The sequence below is a fragment of the Ixodes scapularis genome, unplaced genomic scaffold, assembly GCF_016920785.2.
Source record: "Ixodes scapularis isolate PalLabHiFi unplaced genomic scaffold, ASM1692078v2 PGA_scaffold0__279_contigs__length_252992795, whole genome shotgun sequence".
Classification (NCBI taxonomy): domain Eukaryota; kingdom Metazoa; phylum Arthropoda; class Arachnida; order Ixodida; family Ixodidae; genus Ixodes; species Ixodes scapularis.
The window spans coordinates 92109669-92133726 of record NW_024609835.1 but is presented as its reverse complement, the minus strand read 5'-3'; the positions used below and the strand labels follow the sequence as shown (position 1 = coordinate 92133726).

Here is a 24058-nt window from a genome sequence, read left to right as displayed (position 1 = left end):
TCTCACTTCACTTAGAATTTGTGTTTGGCCTTCTTCAATTCTTTGCACAGTTGCTAGGATTGTTGTTTGAACATCAGCGCTTCGGGTTTCGGGGCCAGGGTTCGATTCAACATCTCCTGCCACAAGAAACCTTAGACGCGATAAGCAGGAGGGGAAAAAAGATGAAAAGCACGCGCGAATTCTCTTTCCAATACTTTGGTGGTCAAAGGGGCATGACACCGCAAACAAACAATAGTCGCTCGACCGATAGGTAGCGCAGTGGTCTAAATAACTAACCTTTAAGTACAGTGACGGTGAGTGCGCCATCCCGATGGTGTCACGCCCCAATAGATAGGCGCGTGGGTCCTCGTTATATAGGCTGCCTGTTGCCGACGCTGCGGCCGTAGGTCGCCAGTGAAAAGGTAGCGATGAGTCCAGTTTTGGCGGGTGTGTCGGGTAATCCTCCGCTGCTTGCTGTTGGCGAAGAACGTCAGGCGCCGCTGGTACTGTCGGCGGTGGAGCCGCATCAACGGTAGGGGTTGTGATGAGGAACATGATCTGTAAGTACAGTGACGGTGAGTGCGCCATCCCGATGGTGTCACGCCCCCAATATAGGTCATAAGGGACGTGGCCTCAACATTCGTCTACGCGAACACCACAGTTCATTAAAAGGCAGCGCGTACTCCCATTTAGCTGTTCACTGCCGTGATTGTGGCTGTGAGCCAAGATTTAGTGACACAAACGTGCTGTTTAAACACACATTTCAGCTATCGAGGGAGTTAGTAGAAGCTTACCATATAGCAAAACGAAAACCCGGGTGCGTGGCCAACCATCCATTAACCTAGTGGACAGTGAGATAGTTTTCTTAAACATGGCTTGACTAGAGAATTGAAGATCGAAGAAAGAAGAAAGGAGGAAGAAGACGCGATGACTTATACCTGTGCTGGAGTGCTTTAATATGCTGGTGTATTTTAATTTGATATGATTTATAATGTTGCGCGCTTAATGGCGAATGACTGGTGGAAGAGGAAAAAGGAGAAGCCGTCCTCGCGTGAATTTCTCTGTACGTATTCTGAATAGAGAGTATTCAGTGGCGGCCATATCCGTGTGCGCTGCTGCTGAGCGCGTGCTGACGGCGAGCTTCCGCAGTCCTTTTGGAGCGTGCATTTAGCACCATCAAGGTTGCCGGTCTTAGCAGGCTACTAATGTGAGCTCGTTCTGAGCATGCGCTCTAAACATTGCCCCCAAATATGGCGTCCAGTGAATACCTCCTATAGATAGTTGATGGTCAGCACCTCGTCCTGTGTGTTCTCTCCTCCTTGTTCGTGTGTTATTCGCGCTGTATTTTTTTTTCAATATGGCTGCCTTAGAACTTAACCTTTTACAATTGCTGTGCTATTCTTCCGATTTCTTAACATATTCATTCTATTTCCTTGTTTGTGCTGCACGCAAACATTAAAAGATTGGCTGGGTTATAATTTGAAAGCACGCAGGTGAACCGGTCAATATTCTGGCTCGGTTCGAGCTCCCGTTCAGTAGATCTGCTTTTCGTTCAGGTTCGAGTCAACAGTTTCAGTAATGATCTTGAAATAATGGTTCAGTTACCGATCCCACAGAGAGTGACCCAGTTCAAACCGGTTCTCAAAAAAATATCCACACATCTCGGCCGTTAAAAAGAAAAGTCCAGTTAAACAAAGCGTCCATATGCATTTAAGAAAAAAAAAATAGGTCATCAGAAGCTGCCGAAGCGAGAACTGCAAAACAAAGATATGCTTAATTTTGTTTTGTGATTTAGACTTTTTATCGCAAACGCCTTTTTATGAAAATTATGGGGTTATGCACGTGCTTGGAAACTACGAAAGTACCGTACTCACATGTAAAGCCAATCAGCCAGCGCGCACACTGACAATTGTCACCCAGGGAAGACAAGAAATTTAACCGGTGGAGTAGGACTGTTAGCCTAGGGTCTGCTGCGCTGCATGAGCTGACAGGGCTCGTAGTGTTCGTTGCCGCACATTGTAAGGTAAAACAAATGTATTGTCTGTCAGCCAACTTGAATTTCACGCCGAGTCGTACGGTTTAATATGTTCCGGCAACAGTTTTTAGAGCGCAGCTCTTAGGCGCCCGTTTCCAGCTTGAGCGGCGTCGCCATGGGCGTAACCGCGCGGTGCATTATGGGTATATTTAACGGAAAAATTTCCCCGCCAAATGTAGCGGAAAATTTTTCCCGCTTAATCTAGCAAAAAAATTTCCCCGCTAAATTTAGCGTAGACATTTTCCCGCTAAATCTAGCGGAAAAGCTTCCCCACTAGATAAAGTTTCCCCGCTAAATCTAGGGAAAACATTTCCTCGCTTTAGCGGAAAAATTTCCCCGCTAAATCTAGCGGAAAATTTTCCCCGCTAGATCTGGCGGAAAAGTTTCCCCTCTAAATCTAGCGGAAAAATTTCCCCGCTAGATGTAAAGGAAAAACTTCCCCGCTAAATCTAGCGGAAAATTTTCCCCGCTATATCTAGCGGAAAAGTTTCCGCGTCAAATATAGTGGAGAAGTTTCCCCGCTACAGTTAGCGGAAAAATTTCCCCGCTAGATTTGGGGGGTAAATTTCCCCGCTAAATCTAGCGGAAAAATTTCTTTGCTAAATCTAGCGGAAAAAGTTCCCCGCTAAATCTAGCGGGGAATTTTTCCTGCTAGATTTAGCGGGAAAATATTTCCCCGCTCAATCTAGCGAAAAGATTTCCCCGCTAAATTTCCCCGCTAAATCTAGCGGAAAAATTTCCCCGCTACGTCTAGCGGAAAAATGTCCCCGCTAAATCTAACAAAAAAGTCTCCCGATAGATTTAGCGGAAAATTTCTCCCGCTAAATCTGGCGGAAAACTACCTCTGGGGTTTGCAATACATTTTAGCGCTCAAAATACAACGACAAAGAGACGAGAAACAGACAGCACAGTGCGCACTGTGCTGTCTGTTTCTCGTCTCGTTGTCCTTGTTTTTTGAGCGCTAAAATGTATTCCAAGTTTCAAAACCAACTAGCCCAAGAATCTACTCTACTGAAATTTATCTCTGGGGGTCACGTGACCACCCCCCCCCGCGAGGTCACGTGACAACCCGAGGTCACGTGACACCCCCAGGTCACGGGGGGGTTGGTGACCTCGGGGGGGTGGGGGGGGGGTCACGTGGCCCCCCACGTGGACCCCCCTCCCACGAGGTCACGTGACCCCCCCGACGTCACGTGACCCCCCCCCCCAATCCGAGAACACGTGACCCTCAGTACCCTTCCCTCCTCCTCCTCCTCAATAACTGCGCTCTAATTCGGCGTTACAGGGAGTTGTAAACGGGTTTCACTTTATTTTTTTATTCCGTTTTAGCAATACTGAAACTTTCTATTGTAACCCTGAGGGCAGATTTACGTGCGTCTTTGTCCCGAACGTTGTCGGCCCTATACTCGGAAGGTCCATTGGATCGTAGATTCTGTTGCGGTCATACATATTGTACCAGTCTAGACAAACGGAATATTGTACCAGTCTAGAAAATTCACAGGGTCTCTTACATTAATCCTAAGACGACTTGAAGGCGACAGCCCAAGCGCCGACACATTAAAGACAGAAACATGGTTTACATTTTACATTCTCTTTTTTGTTTTTGTTTTATGTTTTCTCTAGATTGAGCGCAAAATTCCTCGTAGTCCGTCGCCGGACCAGACATCTTCAGATATATTATATGTGACCACTATACTACTCGGTAGACGTCCGCGTCCCACACTGCTTATAGAGCACCTGGCGCTGGCAGCAGCCGATGCAGCAGCTGATGCGCCGACAACAGTCGATGCATTAATGATTTACGGATGTGGCGGTACCCCTCCGTCCCTGGCGGAGGGGTACCGCCACATTCGTAAATTATGTGTCTGCCGGATTACTGAACGAAAGGTCGTTGGTTCGACGCCAGCCAAAGGAAAAGAGCGAAAACTATTTTTGGAGGGTTGATTCTGTCACAAGTAACGCCATCTCGCGGTCCAGTACCGAACCGCCGGTTTTCCTACCTTTCGTATCGCCGGTTCTAGTACCTCTTGTGTTTCGACGTGTTCTGGCTCAAGGACATTGAAGGTCGAGTGAACGATGAGACATATACGGCTTGCGCCTTAAGAAGTCAAAGGTAGCCGGTTGCAAATAGCCAGCGTTTCGCTATTTTTCGATCATTGCTGTCGCAGCGTACCAGCCGATCATGGGGTGGTTTTGGGATGCGCGCGTCTCACGTGAGGCATTTGACGTAGATCGCGACAGTTGTCGCTCAGGCGCTTTAGGGGTGTGCGCGTACGCGGCAGTAGAGACATAGAAACGGTAATTTTGTTTTGTGTCGTTATCGCGTACATCACGTCACAGTGGTAGGCCAACCGTAAACCGGGCGTTTTGTCGCTTTACTTTGACACGATGTATGCAAAGGGGAAGTCCGTCCGCGCCTTGCGCACCTCGCTCGGTTGTTTACTTCCCAAACACGTCCAGGCGCCTTGGTTTCCCCCCTGACCTCGAGCTAACGTTACTAAAACACTCAGTTGGGAAAAGCACCCTTGAAACCCGGACCGCTTACGTTCGGCGACACGAAACAAAATTCGATAACAGCGCCACCCTTTAGCGACTTGTCAAAACATGAAAGTTTATTTATATTTCAATTGCGAAATGACGCCACTGCATGGCTCTGCGCGGCTCGACCTGAACCAACAGGTGCAGCCGTGCAGTCCCCGGATGCGTATTTCTAGCGCGCAGGCAATAAACCCCATAGCAACGACGCTCACGCTGGAAGTTAAATTTCAGATTCGGACGCCAAAATATATTCGAGAACGTTTTCAATAAAATAAAAAAAAAGGTTACCAAAGCTACTTCAGGATATAATAGGCATTTCTGGGCGGCGAAGTGGCCCAAGTGTCATCCCACTAATTGTTCTCTTAGGTTGAGTGCTTATATTCGTTTACTTTTTATTATGAGCAAAGTGGGGATTCCGTCGTCTTCAGACTCAGGGTAATATGAAAAGGGGGGGGGGGGGGGGTCCTGATTTAGCCCGCATTGCTATATTAAGTTTTGAGGCTGCTAATGTGTCAAAACGCGTAGTGGCTGTGACCGATTTGCATGTAGGATTCATTGCATCAATGTTCAGGCAGCACATTTTTGGACGTAAAGCGTGGCCGGACGGTAATATAAGTAACTACGGATTTGCGCGTTGACGATGCGCTGGTGCGTACTCGAAGAGCTTCGAAAACTTCGAATTAACAGCGGCGTAAGCCTTTCGCAGGCCGCACCGTTCTAGTTGTGCCATTATAATGGAACTCATGACTTTTTGGTACTATAGTACCAAAAAGTCATGAGTGGACGTGTTAGTAGCCATCGGCGGCTATAGCCGCCGATGGCTACTAACACGTCCACTTAAAGCCACTGTGGTCTTGCATGTTACGCGTCCACTTAAAGCATCTCAACAGACTATCGGTGTGCACTCTACTGTAACACTCCTCTAGAATAAGCGCCAATGCCGTTTCTTTTTTCTTTGTTCCCTCTTCGTCGCAGTCACGGCGGAAGGCGTTCAGAAGTTTAAGGTGATGCCCAGCGACACCCAGGTGAACCCTGGGGAGAATATGACTCTCCAGTGCCAGGTTCTCAACCGTCGCGGCGATTGTGTTTGGCTGAAAGACGACCAGGTCATCGGGAACATTTCGGGTAAATACAGCTTTGAGATGGAGCCAGAAGACGGCGACTGTACGCTGCAGATTGTCAACGCCACGCTCGAGGAGGACGACGCCTCGTGGAGGTGCCAAGTGACCAAGGCGACGCGGAAAGGCTCCCCCCTCACCTCCTCAGCTGTCAACCTCGTCGTTCGAGGTATTTATGTATTAAATATTTTGGATATTTAGCGTAACCCCAAAACAGCCAGCAGGCCTACATATTGACGCAGCAGAAACACACCGAAAGCAATCCCATATAAGTCATGTACAAAAATGGACATGAGCGTATATACTTTCCCATAAAGCACTCACAGAACCCATCACAGTAATCAAAGGTTTTACGAAATCGTGATGTCTACGACCTAAGACTTAACATAACGCGAGCACGAGAAACGTCACGTTAAATTTCATATCGATGAGTTGTTATTTTGGGTGAAAACATTCTTCGTGGTTACGTAAGTGTCCGAGCTCTGTGCATTCATTTCAGGTGTACGCTCTAACGATGCGCTTTGCGGAAGAATGAATGCGCGGTGGAGATTCTTTAAGACTCATATCTTAAATTAAATGCATACTTGTGCAAATCGAAACACATTAAATGTAAATTCGCGAACAAAAATTAAAACCGGCCTTTACTTTTTTAATGTCGTAGCGGTTATATTTTTGAAGACTGTCTGAACCAAATTTCAGCTGCGGTTCATTCATTCACTGGAGACTTATCTTATGTGAACAGCGTACTTCTACGTACACTAGGAACTCTCAAAACGTTTGTGTTGTTTAAATGTTTACCATATTTATAATGCGTCTGTTCATTCAGCGGACTCTAAATATAGTTCTGGTTTTGTCAGTGGAGTACTAGGAAAGAAGCTTTTCGAACTGAGTAGTCTTTTTATTAATTATGCTTTCTGTTTCTTCAATATCTAATCCACATGTTCAGATTCCCAGTCCCTTATTATTTTTTGAAGCTAAAACTGCCACAGCCAAAATCACAATGTTTCAGGTGTGCATCCCTCTTAAAGGTTAACTCCGGTCACCAGCCGAACCACATTAAATCACTGATATCGTTTTTCGCATACTAAATACGAGCACTGCCTAAATAATACACAAATCGGAAACCATGATCCACTCTAGAACTTAAATTTAAAATGCTATCACCAGCTTCCGGACGGGTATTAAGCGGGTTGACTGTTTGTCAGGCAAATTTATGGCCCGATGTTATGTACGAATATCAAGCGAGTTAATTTTTGTACTGCCACTTCTTCCGCTGTGCTTCTCTATTGGGTTTTCAGCCTTCCCGGGGGAAGGATTTCTGCTTGTTTTGGTATGTTTTACTCGCCGTCGTTTGTAAGTTTTCCTCAGCGATTGCGCACAAAGATTACTGACGCACTGCTCGCTCAAAGGCATCTTGGTGTCGAAGTACAACAAGCAAAAAGGACTGGCATCGTTATGCAATACCGAGCATACCTTTCTATTCCTGTTCAGCCTTCCTGCTTAGCTCAAGCTTACGATAAGCTTCCACAACGCTGCTCCAGCGTACATTGCACACCACCTAGCTTATAGCTCTTCTACGAAAATAAGTGGGGGCGCGTTCTTAGCCTGAGCTGCGCCAGTGAATACCATCACGTCGAACTTGCTTTTCGGCCAGCAATGTGCCATAATATTTGCTACAGAGATGTGATATTCACGAAAAAAAAGCAATAAAACAACAGTATTATCATTGTCTGATCGGAACTGCGCTTGCGACCAGGCCAGTCGTACATTTTGCGGCACCACGGTGCGAACTTTGCATCACACAGTGGCCATACAGCTGATCCCCAGGGTTGGCATTTTCTCAAGCCGGTAGTCGCAGTTTCGCCGTAGACCCCCGGAACAAAATTCGAGACAAGATATCTACAAAAGTACATAAGTCGACTAAAAAGAAATTGCACCTCGTGAATCAGGGACACTTCCTGCACTAAAAACAGTCATAATCCTAATATTAACAAATTGCTGAGCACTTATGTCTGTTTTCAATGTGTGTTGATAATATATGCCAGAAGGTGATGAAAAAATAGAAAAAAATGATATAAGCGGTTTTACACATGATCAAGAACAAATCCCCCGTTAAATGTAGGCGTCCGCGATTGTGGCACCTACTCATTTAAGGCCTCTTTTTTCTCCCCAATTTTAATAGAGTGGAATCGCCTCCTTGCGCCCTTAGTCACAATAATTGAGGCTGTTGATTTTAAAATTGTGATTACCAATTTGTTTCGTGTTCCTTAGCCTTTTTTATATTTTTGCCTAGTTCGTTGATGTACACATCTATTTCTTTACTTTTTTTCTTTTTGTTAAAACACACTCTTTTCCGTAATGCCCTCGATCCCAGAAAGAAAATAAATTAAATGGAATGGAAGGGCGTTGTCGGATCACATAGGAAGACCAACCGTTCTTTTTTTTTCTTTTGTTTTTTGTATATCGACTCTGCTGGAGGTAGCACTTTTTGGTAATTGAAAACGGCTTCCGAGTAGTAGGAATCCGTAGATTTTATGCAATATGTATGCGTGAGAAGTAAAGCAAATATGTCATTAATTATTTTTCAAGTTACTTTCATTTGTCACATGAAACTTTACGGCAGACCTTTAAAGCTATGTAATAATTACAAAAGTAATGTAACAGATTGGTTTACTTATTATTCACTTTTTCTTAAAAAAGGAACATACATATATGCAGTTGTAATCAATGAGCTACGCTCAGTCAACTCACCATCCTCGAAACTAACTGAATTGTGCTAGTAAGAAACAAAGTGCCGAAGAAAAACTCCGGCTTGTGTTGGCTTCTCCTATATTCCGTTCACCCTTAAAGGGACCATGCAATGACTTTTTACTCATTTTTAATTTGCACCGAACCTGAGCGCACTGAACGTAGTAACTTAACGAAACCTTTCTTTTCTCCAATTTCGCTTTATTTTAAAAGTTATAGGCAAATTAAAATTACAAAAACTAGCAAAAAATAACCTTCTTTATGACGTCCTTGGTTGCTTGAGTGGCCGTGAACTAGTGGAGGGATAGTGAGCTCAGCGAGCGCTCACGGCTGCCGCATTCCGTGTCGAAGGCGCGAAAGGGCGCCACTAAAGCATGTTCTGGACAGACTGAATGCAGCGGGCTTCCAGGGCGGCTCACATTGCATTTGTTGCGCGATTAAACACTAATTCGGCATGACACTTCATTGGCAACAAACGACAGCAAACGCGGGGTAAAGATCAGCTCAGAATGGGAGCCACTTCGCGCTGCCATACCGCGAAACGGCCAAGCCGCCATACAAAGCTGCTCGCCTAAGGCCTTCGGAACGCTCGGAGCCGGTCGGATCCTCCGTCCCTACGACCGCAGCGCCGTCGCGTACATCCGGTACCTTTCCGTATCGGCGCCTGATCCCACTACTCCTTTCTAGTAATCGCCGCCTTTTCCACCGCTTGGTGGCGGGTATGTCGACGGGTCATTTCTTGTTTCCGTACTTTATAAACTACATTCGTTTCTTTTCTGATCTAAAATACTGAACAAAAACTACTTTTATACATAATTGAAACGGTTCGCGCCACTTTTATTTTGTATTTCGACTAAAAAGAAGCTTTTAGCGGCTCTGACCAGTAGTAAGCCAAGGACCAAAGACATCACATTTTGCGCGCTTTCGGTACCGCGGGTCGCCCTCGTCGGTGGAGGAAGTTTCCGCGTCGTCCGGTTAAAATATGATGCACTGATATTTAGTTACTCTCTCCGTGCCCACTGGCTTGCTCGAACCCCAAGAGACGTGGAAACCGCAAAAAAAGTAGACGCTTAAAGGGGTACTCCGCCGATTTCTTCATGGTCCCTGATTTGCTTGAAATTTTGCTGAACTCGGCAAACAACATCGCCAAAATAGTATCCCAAATATTAGGTCAAAATAATTTTTTTTTTCACGAAGTTATTGAATTTACAATTTTGGTCCTCACCGTGTTTTTCAAACTGAAAGTCTCTACTGGCCACAATGAAAAAGTGACGTCATTGGAAGTGCATGGGTTCACTTTTTGGACTGTAGAATTTGTTCCCAACTGATTCGAAGCAGTTTCATGGTGTCAAATGAATGCTTTGGAAGCTCGCTCCAGTCCCCGCGCTCCAGCACGGAACAAATGATTGGCATATTCTATTTTTTAGACTGCTCGCCCGACTGGCAAGCTTGCCTTCCACTGACGTCACGGCCCTGAAAAGGGCGGGTAAATTTGAATGTTTGTTGTTGCATCATTTTAATTTGCCGATTTCGCAATAACTATTATGTATTTCACGATACTGATTAGCATACCAGAAAGGGTAAAGGCCGGGGAGTCAGAAAATATAGTTAGTTGAGGTAGCTCAAAAATCGGCGGAGTAATGTGATTGCAGGGCCCCTTTAAGCTGAGATCGAAGCCACTGCCACAAGCACGAGAGCTGGAGGTCGCTGCTTCGAAGCGTTCTTCCGCAGAACTGGCACTCGCGCTAGAAATGCAAGTCTCGAAGCCAGGAGTGCGGGCTAGCTTGAGCGTGTAACTTTGGCTGCAGTCTCAGCTTAAGGGTAACTAGAGAATAACGCCCGAGTCCCTTTTTATTTACCACTAGATCGACAAACAGAAACAACTGACACCGACAAGCCTCAAGCGAGTACCATATGCACATGAAAGTGTATTTGGAGGACTTGTTGTCACTCGTGCTAACATCATGAGCCCCGAAGGACATGCAAGCCTAGCAAAAGTACATTTCCGTGCACTGCACGCTCAAAGCGGTTGAAGCTTGCCGATGTCGGTTGTTTTCATACGTAGCTTCTGTAGGCTCGGGCATAAAAGCACATTGCACCGTTCTCCTACGTTTTTTTTTTTTTTTTCTTTTTTTTTTTTACGTTGCGTATGAGTTACCGAAGCATTTGTCTCAAACTACGCGTGCCAGGCTGTCTCCTTGGATGTTTAGCCACGCCGAGTATTACGCGCAGGCGTCCCGGTGACTAGTGGCGTAAGCATACGTAATCTTTCGTAAAATAGCGTAACGTAAGAAAGCGGGACTTGAGGCTGTATGAACCAGCCTCAAGGCTGGTTCACACAGCACCGTTTTCTTGCGTTTCCTTGCGTTACGTAAAAGTCACCAAAACATTTGTGTTTAGAATGTCGCCTGCTAGGCTATCTCCTTGGACTGGTAGCCTCGCTTAATATGAAGCACAGACGTCCGGGTGACTTCAACGTATTTTTTGTAACGTCATAACGTAAGAAAATGGGGCAGTGTGAACCATCCTTTTAACAGATAAGAGAGAGAAATGCACGACCGACAGTCATTTTGTAAAGGCACGGGCACGAGTGCGGCCGAAATATACCAAAAGTACTATTTCGAACTTACGAAAAATAAAATTCATATATATATATATATATATATATATATATATATATAACAGCCAGACAAAAGGAATACTGGAAGAAAGAAAAGCCTGAGAAAAAAGGGCGTCGGACTCAGGCCAGGATCACCGCTCCCCAGTAGGCTGCGCAGACATGAATACACCACACGGATTTTGTCAGACTCCATCTAATTTCATCGTATAAAGTTGCTTTACGGATGATCTTTATGACGAATGATTCATGGTATTCAGTTGCTTTGTGCACCCATGATCTCAGATTTTCACCCTACCGAGTCATTGTACAGCATAAAAAAGTTTTAGTACACCGCTTTTTGCAACTTTATAGAATAGTGTATAAATATATTTCCAGCTATTAGTAATCAAATATTATGTACTTTGAGTAGAACATCGTGTAAAATATTTACCGATAAACGAGCCTGGTGGTGATTACCGAAGCTGCGAAAAATGTGACATAAAAAAGGGAACCTTTTAGCACTTGCTCTCAATTACCTCATTAGGGCAAGAGAAATTATAGTTAGTGTCATCTATAGGTGTTGCCGCAAAGCTGTCGAGAGAAAAGAAAAGGCTCCATAAATTCAAACGCAGGTTTTTTTACCACAATATATTTTATTGCATTTTTTATTTTAGTTTGCCAGAAGAACCCGATAATGGCGCGTCATCGGTATCGGAGCTACCTGTAGCCCTGCAAAAGTAATACACTACAACTTTGGATTCCGCTGGCGTCATTTTTGTTCTTTGCACGTCTCTCGAGCACACCTTTATCTTTCATGAAGTAGTCAATCTCAAGTTTTAAGGTAACATCTCAGATACAGCATCTATCATCTCTCTATTTCTTATTACCTGATTGTGTGCTTGTGTTCTGCAGAGCAACCGCGACTCCCTTACCTGAAAGAAGTCACAGGTTCTCCGCACCTCGGAGACAGATTCAAAACAATAGCTGGCGATAGACAGAGCTTCCAGTGCGTGTCTCGTAAGGGGAACCCTCCAGCATCATTGCGATGGTTTTTGGACTCCAACGACATCTCCGACCTGGCAAACCAGACCAACTACATGGACGTAAAGAAGCCCCGCACTTGGAAGGCTCTGTCCGTGTTAAACTACAATTTTACCGAGGCAGACAATCGCAAGAAACTCAAGTGTGTCGCCTACCACAGCGCGTACGAGAAGACAGCCCAGGAACCCGAAACCGAAGGACTCGGACACCGAGACGTTGCTGTCACGCTGGACGTGATGTGTGAGTGAAACATCTCAAGGTTCTTTATCCCTCTTTCACGTGTTCTTGTTACTTTGATTCGGCGTTTGAATGAAATGCATGTGAGATTCCGCTCTTCACCTCTCGTTCTTGAGAGCAACACGCGTATCAGCCTTTTTTCGAATCACCACTTATCAGCGCGCAACTGAAGCACCCTCGGCTCGGTGAATTTTTGGATTTTCCGCTGGCGCAAGTTGCGCAACCGCGAGGGGTATTGGTCAAAAGGCTTAGAGACGGACGTTGTGCGTGAGTTAGGTCCGATTGTTCCGTTTTGCAGTGTTAGCATTTCTCTAATTGAACGGTTGTCTGGCTATCTGCGTGTCGTCAGGTGCACAAATAAGTTAAATAAGCATAAGAGCAATAGCGGAAGTGTGCGATGAGCACAGGAAGATGCGGCGCGAGTGTGACTGCAATTTTGTTTAGCTTTCCGTGTTTCCAAAGGATTTTATTTACGAAGTCGGTCGATTGCGGACATGAACCGCGAGGGCTTTTTATCAAATTAATTTTCACGTTTTTGTTCACGACTATTTTGATTATACTTTCTCTAAAATAAGCGGACCGATTCCAACCCTGTGCCGGTGCTTTTATTAGGTTATTAGTGAAAGGTATGCTGTCGTTTCCATGATATGTGAAGGGTATGAAAACGTCTAGGTGGCCCAGCTCAAAACAGTTATCAAATGCCGAGTGCTTGCCTCCGTAGACTACATTAAGCTGCCTATATATTCTTTCGTAGTGGAAACTCAATCAAAGTACCCTACCATCTTTGTCCTGAGCCTGTGCCTGTCATTAGCAAGCTCGATTAAACCGGCCATGTTCCACCAAGTTATCGCAGCCCACCATAACTAAGTCTAGCCATGTTTCGCCCATACCCACACCGTTGCCTAACCAGGAAGATCTTCTCCACAGCCAACCGGTATTTCCTTTCAAGCCGCTAACCAGCCTCGTCGGTGCGGCAATTCTAAAGAAGGTGACGCCACAAAAAAGGTCGAGGTACACCTAATCACTTCTTATGAGTTGCGAATACGAAATCATGTACATCAATATCGCTCTACGCATGTTGGCGCGCTGACTGGCGCTGACTTGAGTTCCTGTATATAGCTATGGGAGCGTATCGAGGAACTCTAGCGCTGACGGACACGCAGCGCCATGAGGTGGCCCGTCCTTGAAACTGACGCTGTGCTGGTTCTTTCTGCTGCTTTTGCCCGTTTATTTTCTACTTTTATGAAATTCTTACTGATCGCTTTTCTGGGCCTTTTCTTCATAGATGTTTGAATCCAGAACCACAAAACCTCCATAGATGAGGGCATCCAAGTTTTTGAAAACCTAAAACACCAGGGCAAGGCAAAGGTGAGCTTCAGATCTACCATTCAAGAGTTACGAAGGAAAGACCTGAAACTGTGCGTCTCGGATAAAGAAGGAGGTTTTGTGGTTCTGGATTCAAACATCTATGAAGAAAAGACCCAACAAGCGATCAATAAGAATTTCATAAAAGTAGAAAATTGACGCTGTGCGTCAATTTCAACGACCGGCCATTCTGTGGCGCTGCATGCCCGGTGAATGGAAGCCTGGTCGACGCGCGCTAGCCAATTGGATCGCAGCGGTGCAAAAGGTACCGTTGGCTGTGGACGAGCGCTACCCAGTGCGATCGATGCACGTAAAAGGGCCGTTTAGCGTGGTTTCAAGCCTGATACGACGGCTCGCTCCATGAGACAGTTAATGCTTTCGCATTGAAAAAAATGCTGAGGTGAAAAAATTGCCAAAGAACATGAACGTGCTCAGCCCCCCCCCCCCCCTCGCCCCCCCCCCCCCCCCAGTGTTTTCCATAATATAACAAAACAAGATCTGACTTTTCTTCGCCATTTATCGGAAGCCAGCGCGAGGCACAGCTTAGACAGGAATGCTGCGTCATCGTTCTGCGAGACTTGTTTTCTCGTTGATTGAACTCGTGCCCTATACGAACGCGGATGAATACTCGTATCGTTCAACGCGCTCGCGTGCGGTAGCTGGTGTAAAAACGGGCCCTATGGTTTCCTTATATAGGAGCTTTTGGGTCAGTAAATTATGTTTTACAGTACGTAAATTCACCCTTCAGTGTCAGAAAGACAATGGCGTGAGCAGCCTATCCCTGGTCTGACCATAACCATATTTTTGATTGGTATGGAGGTGTCGTGGGCGCTATGCGTCACTAGAATTAACATTGTCCTGTGTAATGTCTCAAAGACTTGTGAGGCCAGCTGGCGCCACAATTCTTCGGTAATTTTATAATAACGCTACATTGTTTCGCAGCCATTGTACAAAAATCTGCATGTTTTAAGAGGCGTTTCATGCGCCTTTCCCCCAATAATTCAGACCTAAATGTTTATACCTTAAAACTTGAATTAGCCACGTATTAAAGTACCTAGACGCTTTCGCGTCTCCTTGCGACAACGTATTAGCTAGATGATATTGCTGATGTCAGTACAGATGGGCATGCATAGCAATGGTCATGGCTGCCTAGTCAGCATAAGCTGTGCCAAAAAGTTGTACGCAAGGTTACCGTTGCCCAAAATTATTTTTATATTTCAATTTCAAATAGCTTGACACTTGGGAAAACGCCATGACAACAAAGATGTAACCGAGTCTGCGTAGAAGTAAAGACAGTTGCTATGCATTTTCTAACCGTGCGGCCTCAGAATACCTCACAGGTATTCCACCTCGCTGAATTGAGTAAATATAGAAGGGCGAGATTATTGATAATTTCCGAACAACTGAGGCTTTATTGTGCCTAATTTTCTCATTGAACTTGACATCTGATAGTCGTGTAATGTTTATAAGATTACCGTTGCTCAGGAACAACAATAAGTCATATAATACCAGCAACACCATCTAGGAAGGTTGGCGCTAACGGTGCCTCGCGCACAATATTCGATGCTTACCCTGCTTTCTTTTTTTCCCAACCGCAGCCCGTCCGAATAACATTCGTGTGAAGCCTTCGACAGATTCCACCTTCAACGCCAGCGAAGTTATAACACTCGAATGCATGGCTGAAGGAAATCCCGCTCCAGAGTGAGTGGTCGCTTCCAAAATCAGACGTCGGACGCGCTCAAGTTTTAAAAATCACGCTTCCTCAAACGGATTAGCCTGAATCATTAGAGCTCGATTTCCTCGTAGACTGCATGTCATCACAAAAAAAGGTAAATTCGTTCTGATCCTTATTTTTTGCTCCGCTAGTGAATAAGTATCCTGATAGTTGCCGACTACTAAACGAACGCGCTACTTTACAATGAAGGGTGACTGCTTGCACTCTGTTACAAACGCAAAACAACCTGTGTCCGGCGTGAGGCCTAAAACTGCTGATTCGGTGCAAAAAAAGCATAAATAGTTGCATTACCAATTAATAAAAAAGAAGTTAAGTTTGCTTTGTTTTATTGTAAAACTCGAAGTGTTTCTTCTGTGTTTTTCTTTGTTTTTCTAAGGAGCGCCTGGGTAGAGTGGACGTGTTCAGCAATAAGTGTAGCTATAAAATCCAACTTAGTGAAAAAGTGTCTTTCGTCCTTCGAGGAAAATACTTGCTTGCTATAGTATGCCTTAACTTGCAATGAACATCGCTACGAGTCATCGAAGTCAATTCAATGTGTGAGTATCAGGTGAGCTTCGGTTGGGACGCAGCAACGGATGCGGTGCGTAGCCACGTGAAACGTTCGCATCGCTGCAACGGCTGGAATGGCCCGCACTGTCCTTTGCGTTTCACCGTCAGATAAAGGGTAGCATAGGCAAAATCTCTCCATATTTTTGGTAAAGTTTTTATCGTATGCAACGCTTCATTCCCCACACTACATGTGAGTCAGCTTCCATAAATTGTGCAAAACGACCTGCTTGGACAAGCACAATCTGACTCCATGCTTTCTCTTCGATAGTTTTTCGACCCTTGCCTCTTCACTATTTCTCAAATATTTGCTGCAACTTTTCGTGCCCGTGTTTCTTTGTGCCGTACAATATGCCTCATCTGAGTAGACGACAAAAAACTGTGGGTACCCTTTTTTCCATAGGATACGTTGGTTCAAGCAGAGTGAAGAAAATTCAACTGTCTGGAATAACCAGGGACAAAATGCGAAACTAGAAATATCCAATGCGTCATACAGCGACAAGGGCGTGTACCGCTGCGAAGCAACGAACACCATCGATAACCATTCCTACCTGGTACGGTCTAAAGGGATACGTATCGACATTCGAGGTGAGCTGAAAAGAATTTCCTATGTGCCCTTTCCACAAAGCGGTTGTAATCAAATCAGAGCGCACCTGCACAGTGCCGCTTGTATCGAAACCGATTGCACTGGAACACCTTATCAAGGGCTCTGTATGGAAAAAAGGAACATATTTTCATAGCTCAATTTTTTGTCTTTAAATGCTGCACAAAATATTCCCTGTTACAGAATGTATTCATTCACAAATCCACAAAGCATACGAAGGAGATGCCAATTTTAGTGCCGCTTTATTGAGGGGACATTAAAAAATCCAGAAAAAAACAACAAAATTAAACGAACGCAACAAAGAACGAAAACACGGCGCACCAATTAAGTGTCTGTCGAAAACAAGAAGGAAATACTAAGGGGCACAAAAAGAAAGACCCATGGAACTTATAGCCTCGCATAGAAAAAACGATAACGATGCACTATTCAGTGCCTAATAAAACCAAATCACATTAAAGCCGCTCGTTTGGTCATACATATTTATCGTGAGTGTGTTACCTTTTAGCCGGAAGCTCTCATCATTTCCAAAAAGCATCTGCCGTCCGCGGTAGCATTTTGAATGATAGATCGATTCCAACCATAAACGTTGCCTCTTCTGGGCAAAAATGTTCAACATGAGACGAAAGAAAGCGGGGACGATCGGTCGACCAGGGCAGCCGGTTTTGTGGATTTTGGGGAGAAGGTAAAAGGATGGGGTTAAGGGGAACTTCTTTCACAAGGGGGGGGGGGGGGGGGGGGGGGAGGGAAGGTGGTACGTTTGTACTAACTGTGTGTTCGGTGGTGCTGGTGACTGTTGATTTTCGGTGGTGCACTCTTGGAAAAAAGGATATCGATAGCCCACCCTAAAAGGAGGAACGGTCTCGTAACCTATGTTCCTTTGGAAAGGGAGAAACTTTCGGCCCTGAAGCAGGGAAGCAAATGGTTCCTCCGTCGTCTGCATCTCATTATGGCCACCCCGAATCAAGCAAATCGAGCTCAATAAGGCTTAACGAGGACACAACGTCTCTTGTACGGGGCGAGAGGAGCAGCATATAAAAGCTTAACACGAGCTTTCCGCGAACTGTGGTTATTTCCGAAGCCAGATTCCCCCCGTAGGTACAAAAACGTGCTTTTCAAAAGCAGTTACTCAGTCTTCTTGTCGCCAGCACCACGATGTTAAACGGAGACAACCGATACCCAGTTACTTCGCGCACTTTATGTCTTACCTTTGGTGTTCTTTGAGTCACAATTCCTTCGTCAACCGCACATCACGGAGGAATGGCAAACCAATCCGCGAAACCAGAAGTAGCTCTCAAAAGAGCAAACCCGAAGCCGCTGTTTATCGTGTAGCGTGAAAGAAGGTTAAATTGCTTACCACCAGATGGCAGGGTCAAACAGAATAATGGCAAGTAGCTATGTTAGGTGGCGCTAGGTACCGTCCAATTCATGTTCTACAAAAATATTTTATCTCTTTACGACACCATTGCACTCCGTGACCTACAGGAATCTCTATTATACACACATGTGGACGCTAATACGAACACTACAAGTATCAGCTGAACATACATTGAGCGCATACACACACATGGCAAATACAAACATCAATACAACGAAACACTAACCCGATCGCTACACCCGAGCTTTGCGTTTCCGTCTTTTATACAGGTCGTTGTAAACGTACGGAATTTCTCGGTGATTGCCTAAGCAATAAAAAATATTCGCAGCATGTTGATTTTTTTTCCAGCAATGTAATACCTCTGAGAGTATTTTGAATGGCTCAGGGTATCAATTTCTTAATAAAAAGAAAACGCTCGATCATGCCGTAAACATTTGAAACCCAATAAATCAAGCCGCTCCGATGCCGTTCCACGCCATGAGTTTGTTTCCCCGAACTGCACGTCGTAGCCAGTATTTCTATTGGAGTGTTTGTTTTTCTACTTTTGCTGTTCGCGCACGGCTAAAATTGCTGTCTTGAATTAATCTCTGTAGAGCGGATATTCACTCAGCTGGAAGTGATGCTTCACGGGCAGAGAAATCGCTTTTCGTTGAACTTGAATGCACTTAAACCGCGACTTGCGGCAGGTGGTAAATGTACGGAGCTACGCCGTGGCGAGCTCAAAAACTTCTAGCGCTCATTCCAGCGCGCCGCTTGGAGGGCACTTCCGCAGGAACCGTAGTATATTTAAACAGAAAAATAAGGGATAGTTTTGTTTTTCGATTTTACCTACTATTCTTTTTTAATGCTACATTTCCACAGTGTAAACATACGTACTTTCCATCACATTTCAGTACTGCTCAGTTCCTTCCCCAGAACGCAATCGCTCTCGGGGAGGAGACAACCGACAGTCACATCGGCCACTGTGTACGATGGGAGCTTACTGTTCAGACCAGCGTTTCAAAATGACTATACGCACGTCGATCAATGGCACCTAATTAAGTGGTCTTAAACTCTTCTATGTAAAGCGGAATGTCAACCTGCGACACCCCGCCCCCTCCAATCACGGCCCGACTAGCGGCATCAATGCCCGACAGTTCATGTCATTTCATCTTGTTGTTACACAATTTATACGCGAACACACAGTCACTTCGGTGATAATTCCGGTCTTCGGTTCACAACGAAGAACACTGCCATCTGGATGTTGCTGACACGCAGAAATACAAAACCACGTTGATTGCCGGTTGGCACTCGGCGTCGGAAAAACAGAACCGAATTCAGCACGGAAGGCAACCAGGCAGCTGGCAGCAAAACCTGCCTGTCTTGGACGCAGTTTGTACGATTTCCATAACGCCAGAAACGTGGACACAGTCCCGCGGGGGCGCATTTTTCGGAGGTCGATACGGGGCAGAGCAAAAAGAAGCAGAGTAGTAGTTTTACGTCTGTGACATCACAGCCGGTTTTCGTCAAAATATAGCTATTTGCAGCGATTTGTACCTATTTTGTTACCTTGACATCTTCACCCCTTCACTTCGCCCACTCCTTCGGAGTGTGCTCCAGCTCGTTCCTCCGAAGTCAACACAACTGTCATAGTATATATAGTAAAATACCGCCCGTGCCAGTCGTTTGCAAAGCGACGTAGATGGAAACATATCGCCCCGGAGTTTTATGCGGCATCGGAGATTAACTACGAGAGTGTCAACTAGAGCACGTAAATACCTGTGCACACTCGGAGCGGAGGCGCGCGTTTGATCGAAGGGTTTCCGGACCGATCTTTTCAGGTTACCACTCGATACTGACGTGACACTCGACAAAGAAAGGTGGAACCGGCATTGCGTAGCTCCCACAATCTGTTACAGCTCGACAGTGACGCACAGTCGTGTCAGAATAAAAATAGCATACTAGTAACAAAGTGTACGTAAATACCGTGTTGCGAAGGTAATCCATACGGCGTTTATTTGAGCTCCATATCACACAAAACAAGGAAATAGGATATATGAGAGTCCCTTTTCGACGACAGCGTTCGTCACCGCTGCCTCGGAAAACAAGGAGATGACAAGGGGAAGAGATTCACCTCTTAGGGCAGCGATCAAACTAACATACGGGAAGGGGCCACAAGGGTTGCGCGGGCGCTTATTCCATTCAGCAAGCCAGCCGGTCGTGGGCAGACGGCCTTGACCAAGGACCGTCGGAGCAACGCTGCGCCGAGTCGGAGTGCCAGCTAGGCCTAAATTCTGCCGAGCTCGCTCGGTGGGTGTCATCGCTACCGTTGTAGCTTTTCCCAAGTGTTTCTGGATCCAGCGTTCGTGCCCGTCGTGGCCGGCTTCGAGTACTCCCTTCTTTTTTCTTGCTGCTTGAAAACGAGACCCGCGAGAAGAGCATGTAGAAAATTGAATGTCCGTTGGTCGTCGCGACCAAGCGACGTTGTCGGACATGTTGATTTGATCGTATAAAGACGATTCCGGAGCTATTCTCATACGTACATCTTTGGCGTAAGATCGTTTCTTGAATCTGGCCTCTGTTCTTTAGCGCATGGCACTGCAGAAAATAACACAGCGCAACCGCGCCTCCCCCCGCCCCAAAACTGGACAGAAACAACCCGCAATAAACGCTCCCAAAACGCAAAAAAAAAAAAGATTATATATATTTTGCTTGCTTTTGCGTTTCCGGCAGTGACGTCGCTGACGGAACTGCCCCGTATAGACCTCCGAAAAAGGCGTCCCAGTTTCGCGTGGGTTTCGCAATCCGGAGACGGCCATCTTGCCCAGTGTACGTAGCGCTGCTGCTCCCGAACTTCGCTGTTTTCAGTGGCTTCGTTTTCTCGGTTGATAAATTTGGTGATAAAAACGTCAATGCAACCGAAATGTTCTGAACGTTTGGACTAGAAGACGAAATTACAGGCGGTCTTCGCTGCCGCTGAAGCTGAATCAGCTCAAAAACATTTATTAAACAACGTGAGCGACGTGCTCGAAAAACGAAACCGAAAGAAGATGAGTTGGGAGGGCGAAAGCTTTCTCCCGTCTGCGTGGAGAAGGAGAAAAACGTCTCGTTCCTCTCTTTTTCTCTTGTCCGCTTGGCGGCGCGTCAGTAGAAGGGACGAAGACGCACCATTGCTACCTTTTTCCTCCATTTTTCCTTAGAGTGTGGGGTAGGATCAGCAACACCCCGTAATCGATAATTTCATAAAGATGTGGAGCACTATCATTGAGCCCCTTTCTGGTTAGCTTACCTCCCCTTCCCGTAACCTTCGCGGAGACAAGCTTTCCGCACTCCGGTCCCTCCAAAAACGCTAGGACTTAATCATCAAACCTCCCATGAAGTGAACGCCATTTTGCTTTGGCGTAGAGACCTCTATAGGGGGAAGCACACCTTCAACTCGCCGAGCCCGACTTTCATGAACCCCTCCCATCCAACCCCAGCAACGGGTATCGACAAGCAATAACCAACATTATCGAACACACGATTCGTACCAAAGCCCTTCCACCCCTCGCTTCCCGTCTAATTTTAATCATCCAAAAACCCCATCCTTCTACCTTTCACCAAAAATTTACAAAACCGGCTGCCCTGCTCGACCCATATTGTTTCCGCTTTCTCTTGTACCGTGTCGCACATTTCCGCTTTTGTAGACGCAATCCTCCAGCCGCTAGTACGGAACTTGACTAACTACATTAAACACACAACGCACGTCCTCCTACGCCTACATCCCTACACCCCTGATTCTGACACTTTTTTTTATCACGTCCTTAGCTTTCCTACTTCATCTGAAGTCGATCTACTACCTGCCAACTTTCCTTCTTTCCCCCTAACTTGCCCGCGTGTAGCTAGTTTTGACCCTGTCAATATCCTTCTGTAGTCAGGGTTGCCAGGTACTTGCAGATTTACCCGCCAAGTATTTATGAGTTATACACAAAAAAACAGTCAATTGTCAGGCTATAAAAAATCCCAAATAACTCAAAACAGAAACCCTTATACAACGATTTTGAAGAGTTCTCTGGAACACTAATGACCTAATTAAAGTACTTATGAAATAACGCTGTGTCTAAAGGTACGTCGGACGTACCCAGAACGAGGAGTCTAAAGATACGTCGGACGTATTCGGAACGAGTAGCCTAAGGGTACGTCGGACGTATCCGGACCCCGGAGCCAGGCTCAACCGAAAATCGATTTTTGAACACAACGCAGAATCGATAGGCGGGACGCTACAAATTCCAAAACATCACTCATAAAGTGGTATCTTCAACGGATCATCGTATTTTTGTAAGAAAAGAGCGCGCTTGAACAAGGCCGAAAAGACGTGTGACCTCGCGATTCTCATTTCCTCCTCTTCTCCGCGGGGTCACAGAGAGGAAAGGGGGAGCGAGGCCATTTCTCCTCCTTCTCAACTCTTCTGCGATAAAATGACGTCAACATTCTCCCTCATTCGCTCCTTTATTTTCCAGAAATACGGCCATCCGCTCGATATATGGCTATATGAGTGATGTTTCGTGGTTTATGGCGAACGGTTAAACACTTCTGCAAGCTTATTTTGTGAAATTCGAATTTCGGTTCAGCATCCCTTTAAGATGCATGTTGGACGAAAGCAGAACCGGGAGATGCGTGGGACGAAGCCGTGATGTGGAAGGGTTGCATCACTACGGGTTATAGCGTGCCTTCCTGAGACCCCAATGGCAATTTTCATTCTATCTTTATTTCTCATCGCTATCGTAATTAGTTTATTCTAAGCACTCCTCTCTTTACACACCCGCCATGCTCGCACTGCTCAAGGAAAGGGGGGGGGGGGGAGTGTTGCGGGTGTTTACATTGGGGAAATGCTCCGAAATTGCAAAATTTGTGCAAGAAATATAAATTTAATATAGGAAATTTATAACATCAATGCCACTGAAGGAATAAAACCAACCCCGAAGAGAAGTATCTCACCCGCGTTAAATTCTCACCGCGCACCACTGTCAACCAATTGATCTCCCGACGACTCGTCGAGTCCTCGGTGTCCCCATCCAGTTAGCTGCATACAAACTTACGGATTTTCTTCTCGTGTTCCGGGTGTCGACTTTTGCATTATTGGGCGGTCCCATACACTTTTTGCGGGTAGCGGCGCCCTTAAATACCTACTCCCGCTGTCTATTCTACCGTATCACGCGGTATCGGAGATGCTCTGCAGTGCCATGGTTCCCGTTGTCTTTCGCCTACGTGATCACCGTTCGCTCTAAGTTCATTGTGTACAAAGTCCTCATCGCACTCATGGTAGACAGCAAAGTTCTGAACGCCTGAACAAATGGACTGAACCACGTAAATAAAAAAAAGGCGCGCTTGCAAGTCAGGTGACGGGGTCAAACGAACGGCGACGAAACCGAAACAGAACACACAACGAACACACAAGGTGCTGTGCTGCCAGCACGTAAAGTGGGCACAAAACTAAAAGCGTGGATAAGACGTCAAAAAGAAGGGAAAAGGATACAAGCGACGTTTCGGACGCTCAGCCCTGCTTGAGAGCAGACATGGCAAGTCTCCGATCTCTAATTTCTCGTGGAGAATTGGGGTGCTTACAATATGTCCGCCATACTTTAGACTTCTCCTTCCGGGTACGTCCGACGTACCTCTAGACTCCGCGTTCCTGATACGTCCGACGTACCTTTAGACACAGCAATAAAATAATGCAAAAATAAGACCAAACATTACTAGTTTCCAGAACAAATAGCGGGGCACGGGTACATCACTGCAGTAATGTAAAGTTCCAAAAAACTAACGTACTTTAAATAAAAAGGATCGCGGCTCCAAGAACGAAAACCATTGGAGGACCCACTTTTTGCATTTTCTTGCTTGTGATATTGATAGTTCACTTTTCTTCGTTTTAAAATTCATATTTGTTTCCTTCCTGGCTCGAAAATACCTTGTTTAAAGCTTAGAAAGCAAGTGCTTTGAAATCGCTTAAATCTCGGGTTTGACGTAACCTAAAATAGCCAGATAACAAAACTAAAATTTTCCCGCCAACCGCAAAAATGATTAGCACAATTGGGATCTTTATAACCCAACCTGGCAACCTTGTTCCACACCTATTTGGTTGTCATTTTCTGCTGTGCCTTCATTGTGTTTGTTTCAAAC

The 24058-nt window shown here is 45.6% G+C and overlaps 1 protein-coding gene across 1 annotated transcript in view; it reads left to right on the top strand.

The window, feature by feature from the left end:
• Positions 1-24058, top strand: part of LOC8053349 (contactin-2) — a 136685-nt gene that overhangs the window by 100539 nt on the left and 12088 nt on the right. Inside the window, exons 3-6 of the mRNA XM_040215149.1 lie at positions 5528-5839; positions 11930-12298; positions 15259-15361; positions 16345-16529. Coding sequence (XP_040071083.1) covers positions 5528-5839; positions 11930-12298; positions 15259-15361; positions 16345-16529 — 969 coding nt within the window. The remainder of the gene's footprint in view (positions 1-5527; positions 5840-11929; positions 12299-15258; positions 15362-16344; positions 16530-24058) is intronic.